The sequence below is a fragment of the Agelaius tricolor genome, unplaced genomic scaffold (assembly GCF_023055355.1).
Source record: "Agelaius tricolor isolate 1412-34295 unplaced genomic scaffold, bAgeTri1.0.p SCAF_2, whole genome shotgun sequence".
Classification (NCBI taxonomy): Eukaryota; Metazoa; Chordata; class Aves; order Passeriformes; family Icteridae; genus Agelaius; species Agelaius tricolor.
In genome coordinates, this window is record NW_027269262.1 from 13,586,066 (window position 1) to 13,592,065 (window position 6,000).

General features: G+C 49.7%; 1 protein-coding gene across 3 annotated transcripts in view; it reads right to left on the reverse strand.

Moving 5' to 3' along the window:
- The window catches only part of TNFRSF11A (TNF receptor superfamily member 11a), a 28,346-nt gene extending 22,881 nt beyond the window's left edge, over positions 1-5,465 (reverse strand). The window contains exon 1 of one of the 3 annotated variants that reach the window (XM_071453462.1): positions 5,046-5,465. In XM_071453462.1, coding sequence (XP_071309563.1) covers positions 5,046-5,105 — 60 coding nt within the window. In that variant the 5' untranslated portion in view covers positions 5,106-5,465. The remainder of the gene's footprint in view (positions 1-5,045) is intronic. The other 2 variants (XM_071453463.1, XM_071453457.1) reach the window with 2 other exon arrangements.
- Positions 5,466-6,000: the final 535 nt, after the last annotated feature.

Genomic DNA, 6,000 nt, shown 5'->3' on the forward strand with positions numbered 1-6,000 from the left:
ATGCTGCAGCCTACACCGTGGCATTCAGCCAGGGCAATGTATCCACTCCCTTCCTGGGCCTGCGTGGGCAGACCTCCGTGTGACTTTGGTGAGAAACAGATGGGGTGCTATCCCAAGGTGATTAATGACTCTGGCTTCGTTTGCAGCCATGACATCCTGGGCACTGCACAAACACCAAAGAAAGCCATGCCCAGAGAGCTCACACCCTGAGAAGGCAAACAAAAGAGGCAACCATCAGAAGCCCTGCACAAAGCAGCTGAGGCGGCTATACAGGTATGAGACACAAACCAGGATGTCCTGGAGTGCCAGGGTGATGTCAGCATTGCTCCTGCTGTGCAGTGCTGAGCCCTCCAGAAGGCACCCCATCACAAATATGATAGCACAGTGCAGTGACACACAGACAGGGACAAATGAGAAAACCTGCCTTCCCTAGTGCCAAAGCATCACACCAAGTCCTGCTCCCACAGGGCAGGCAAAACAGCAGGCTGCCCTGAGTGCCAGCACAGCTGGATTCCCACCTGCAGCCACACTGTGACTTCCAGCCATTGCTGATTGTGGAGTTTTTCTTCTACTACATGAACTTTGGACCATTTTCAAAGAGTAAGTCATAAAAAGGGGCAAGTTCTTGCAGGCAGGCTATTGTGTCGCACAGACCAAGGCCTACTCAAGTCCAGAGTGCAACCTGGTTAAACATCACTTAATTTTTATCTTGCATTTATAACACACAAATATTTGCCTTTGCGTTCTCCATCAGCAATAATGAGCCATTCTCAGAGCAGCTGCTTCTCCATGCAAGCAACGCCAGCCAAGGCATCCTTAAAAACAGGGGTGTGTGACTGCAGAAGCCAGTGCTGCCTCGCAAGCTGAGTTTCCAGCAAGTTTCCAGCAAGCTGAGTTTCCAGTTTCCTATGGAAAGGAAGGGGACAGTCTATGCAAGGAGCAGAGCTGCAGCTGACGACATGATGAACCAGTTATCTCTATTTCCCTCTTCCCTCCTGTGTAAGCTCAACCAGCTTCCAAAGCAACCATCTCCTCCAAGTGTCCCACAGCCTTGGCTGCAGAGCAGCCCCTTGCAGCACGGGGCACAGATGGAGGGAGATGTGAATTCTGTGGTAACAGCATGTGCTGGCAGGAACCCTCCTGGCTCTGGTCACCACAAAGACTTCCTGCAGACCAGGTCATACAGAGAGGAAGTGGGCAGGGAGAAGCAGGAGGCATTGCCTTGAAGCAAGCATTGCCTTTTCCTTTTCCTTGCATCTGTGCATGTACCTACTACAGGAGAGCCTCTCACCACTTGAACTCCAAGGACAGATGGATAAGCTTAGCAAAGTGACTCAAGTATGATTCCTCTAAATAGTGTCAAGGATGTGTTAAATAGTGTTAAGTGATGCTGGAGGGCATCACTTTGAGGTTTCCATGATTTACTGTGTAGTAGTTACACACTCATCCCTTTTACCATCTGTAAAATGGTTCTTGCCCAGCTGTCAAGTTACATCCCACTTTTCTGAGCTTGAGAGTTATAGACAGTAATGGGCAGTAGAAACAAAAAAAGATCCTTAGGGATGCAGTTAATCTCTCTGCTTGACCTGTTTCTTTCGGGTTTTTCCTCCTTCTGGCACAGTATGAAGAAAGCCCTGTGACCTAGATGACATCGGTCAGTACCCTTGAGATGTCTGATAAGCTTTGAATTCTACCAATTTGTGAAATGTGGCAAAGGTTTGTTTTGGTCCTGTTGGTGGGAAAGAAGAAATTACATCAGGCAGATGATGCTTAACATGAAAAGAGAAGTGGGACAGATCTCTTAAATTGTGGTTTGATGTAGTTTTACATACATTATATTCCGTTGATATGAGGTGCTGTAAGATTTTTCACATGTTCTGGGGGAAACTGCAAAACAATGGAAGGCTTGCCAGTGTTCCTCATGGGAACCATTGCTGCAAGGGAATTTTTACAAATGCATTAATTGAATTACAGTAGCTTTGAAGCCCATGCTGTTAATGGTAGAACATATCCAGGAGTTTAGATATTGTAGAAGTTTTGCTCTACTGAATGATTTCTTTGGCCCTGATCAGAGCAGGAATAATGGACCAGGAGAGCCCATGGTAACACAGTACAGTCACTGCTATGCTCTTTTTTCCCCTCTCTCATCATACAGACTGTGCATTTTAGGAAGTTAGAGAAAAATCTATATTTTGGCCAAAATTTTTCTACACTGCGAAGAATTCCAAATGCTTGCAATGAGCAAATGCTATCTATGAAGTAGATGTTACAGAGTAGTGGAAGGACACATTCCGTGCCACACAAGGGGAGATGAATCTGTGGTGCAACTGATTTACTGCACATTTGCAAATGCACATTCTCAGAGACTTTGACTCCCATCTGATAGCAGCACTGATACTCTTTGCTGGTGTTAATCAAGGAAAGGGATGTGACTACTCTGTGCAAAGAAGCTGAGCAGATCATGCCACAGAGAGCAAAATACCTCTGACAAGTGCCCAAAACAAATCACTTGGAAAGATCATCTGTGGCTGAAGCACAAGATAAGTAGGGCTGAGCTCTGTTCCCAGAAGCTCTGCTCCATGCTTGGTGTGTGACCTAGAGCAAGTCACGAATTCTCTGTTCCCATTTCCTCTTTGGTGAAAATGATGACAATGATCATGTCTAATCTCAGCAGAATTAGGAGTGAGTATGCAATAACTTATATTTCTGAATGCTTCTCATTCTTTGCAGGAAATACATTGCAAATATAACTATTTGAGCACTATTCCACCCTATTAACTGGTCTAAATTAACACAAATGCACTAGAAAAACCTCAACCCTCCCACTCGTATTCTCACATTTGTTCCATCAGAAAGCAACTCTCTTCTAAGAAACCATTGCTCAAATCAGTCAAAGGAGAAACTGAAAGGCTCTTCCAGAGCAGCACCTCTCTAAGCTTGCCTTTCACATTCTTGTAGATTCTGCTCACTCTTGAAGGCAGAATTATTAAATTAATGGGCTCTTTGACAAATTATGTTTTATCCTTATCTTTACGCTGCAGCTTTCCCAGAGCTTCCTACAGTTTTGTGCTGCTACTTGTCCAAAGCAATGGCAATGCAAAGTTGCACCCTGTACAAACACAGACTCAGAATTAAGCACGTGTTGGAGGCAGTGGAAAGACTTTACACATCAGCCCAAAATAAATACAAGTTCCTTGTTCTGTGTCCTGTGAAAGGCTATGAATCAAGAGGTGAGAAATGATGAGGAGCTCTGGCTCCTACATCACGGTACCTGAAACATGCCGGGACCTATACCATGGAAATCTGAATTTCCAAGGTTCGGTCAAAAGCTGAGCCAGTTCCAGGCAATGAGGATATTCCAAAGGGAAAAACTGCACTAAACCCAAATGGCTCCAGAAGGAAGCAGGCATGTAATGGTTAGTGACCTGAAGGTCATGTAATGGTTAGTGACCTGAAATGCACGAAGAGCATTGAGGTCTGCTCTTCCTGCTGCACCGATGAGTCCTGAGCACCAGGGCAGGAAAAAAGAGAGACACAGAGGATACTGAGGGACGGGGAAAACCCTCTGAAAGCTGCGATGTAAAAGTCACTTTTGAAATTTGCAGGCTAATTCACATACATATGGAGGACACCTGGAAAGCAGTGATTTGAGAGAAGCCTGAGAGTGAGGGTGGACAAAATGAAACGTATGTTTTAGAGGGGAAAAAAAGGCCTGTGTGGTTTTAAGCAACATATTTAGGACCAGGAATCCAAAGGAATGGCTCTCAGGACGGTGCGGTCAGACATGAAATTGTAAGCTGTAGACAACAGAGGGTTTTCTGTTTTGGTTTGGGTTTTTATCTCTTTTTTCTTGAAGCTGCACCTTGCTTTCAGGGAACCCAGCCATGGCCTGGTTACATCCCCATGTTGAGGGAAGCACTCTAAGTTACATAACTTATCAAGAATAATGACACACAGAAAAATACCAGAAGTTCTGATGAAATAAATACAAATGGTAGCGAGGCTGCCAAACATGGATTAATGGAGGAAATAAAGTCTAAATAAAGGGTAGCATGGTATTTGTAAATCCTGCCCGTCTAGAAGGGTCTAAACAACCACAAGGGAGAAGGATAATTTTTAAGCTGTATAATTAGAAAGAGCAAAACAAGCTTCTGCCGATGTAAACTGCTGGAGGAAACGCCATGTACGCCACTGAAAAGGCTGAGAGGAGCTGGCTGTAGAAAATGGTCTTTCCGACAGCAGGGGAAGACCAGCCGCGATCCCAAGTGAACCACGCTGACCGGCAGCCACCTGGCACCGCACAGAGCTGCGACCGGAGCACGCTGTGTTTGCAAACAACCGCAGGGCCAAAGCTCGCTCAGATCTTCCCCCGTCGGAGGAAAGGGCTGCCCTTTGGGGCAGCTGACCCGGCTCCGGGCTTGGTTCCCGGCTCTGCCATGAGCACACAGCAACCCCCGGGCGAGTCAGGCGGCCGCCCACTCGCGGACCGGGGGTCACAGGGCCGTCCCACGTCCCGGGGCCGCGCGGGGGCTGCCAGCATTGGGATGGAGGGATGGCCAGAGCCTGAGGGGACTCATCCCGCTGGGGAAGCTGGAAAGCTGAACCTGGGCTGCCAAAACCCCGCGTCCCATGCCTGAGGGACAAGTGTGCCCACGCTCGCTCGAATAAATCTGTTCGGTAGGGTGGAGTCTGCCTTATTTTTACTCTACATGCAAATTATATCCCTCAACAACCTCACTGCAAATATTTTCTGGTTTCTCACACCCTGCCCTGGGCAGAAGCAGGCTGTTTTCCCCTGGCTTCCCTTTGCAACTTTGGGTTTGGACTACTTTGATTTTACAGAAGCGAGAGAAACTTATGAGTTGCTGGGATAAAAACAAAACCAAAACCCAAACCAGCAGAGCGGGGGGCAAGGCAGGCGAAACTGTTCTGCGGGATGCCGCGGGCTCCGACATCGCCGATCGCCCCGAGCAGCGGGACAAGCAAACCAACCCCGAGGGCGGGATGCGACACCCACCTCCCCCTCCGCCGGCTCCCAGCCTTACCTGCTTGCCAGCGGCAGCGAGGCACAGGAGAAGGAGCCAGCAGCCTGACGGGACGGGCATGTCTGGGTGCGCGTCTCTGCCTCCTCCCGTGGCTCCTTTTCCTGCCACCGAAGGGAAACTAGATCCTTCCAGCCAAGCCCCCGCGCCCCGGCAGCGCAGCGAGGCGCATTTGAGCTGACTACTTCTCTTTCTTCCTTTCCTTCCTCTCAGCTACACGAGGGGAGAAGAGAGAAGAAAAAAAAAAAAAAGTGCCTGGCTGTAGTTCCCACAGCATTTCCTCAGCCTTGACATGCAGGGCCTTTTTTTTTTTTTTTTTTTTTTTTCCCCTCGCTTCTTGTCCCTCCCTTTCCTTTCTCCACCCCTTTTTACAAGAAATTTAGTCACCATGCCCACGTCCCTCCTCCGGCCGGTGGGGATTGCATTCCCGGTCAGTCCTTCTTGGCAGGGCCGTGCGTCCACCTGCCCCCGCCTCTGAGTCCTCCCGTTCCAGCCCCCAGCCCCTTTCCCCGCTGTCATCTCCCCGGGAATTGCTGCCTTCTCCTCACGCCCCCGGGTATCACCCGTCACTGTCAGAAGACATCTTGGGCTTCAGCCTGCCTCCCACCTCGCCCCCCATGCGCCCTGGGTCTGCCCCCAGGCCTGAGGAGAGCCCCTGTCCCGTCCCTTCCCGTGCCCTGTTCCTTCTCGGTGCCCGTGCAACATGTGGGTGCCAGCCTCGGCCTTCTGGCACAGCTCGAGGTCCCCCTCCCTTCCCCCTCCACGAACTTTAGCTGATGTCGGGAGCTGGCGGACGGGATTGCTGCCAAGAGGGGAAGAAAAGCGGAAGATGTGCTTTGGGAGCTCTCCCAAACCACTCCAGGCCCTGCACGGGGCCAGTCCCTGCGACCTGACTCGGAACGCTGCTCGGTGGCCTCCTGACCCCCGAAAGGGCCTGCACCGCCCTGCCTGCGGCAGC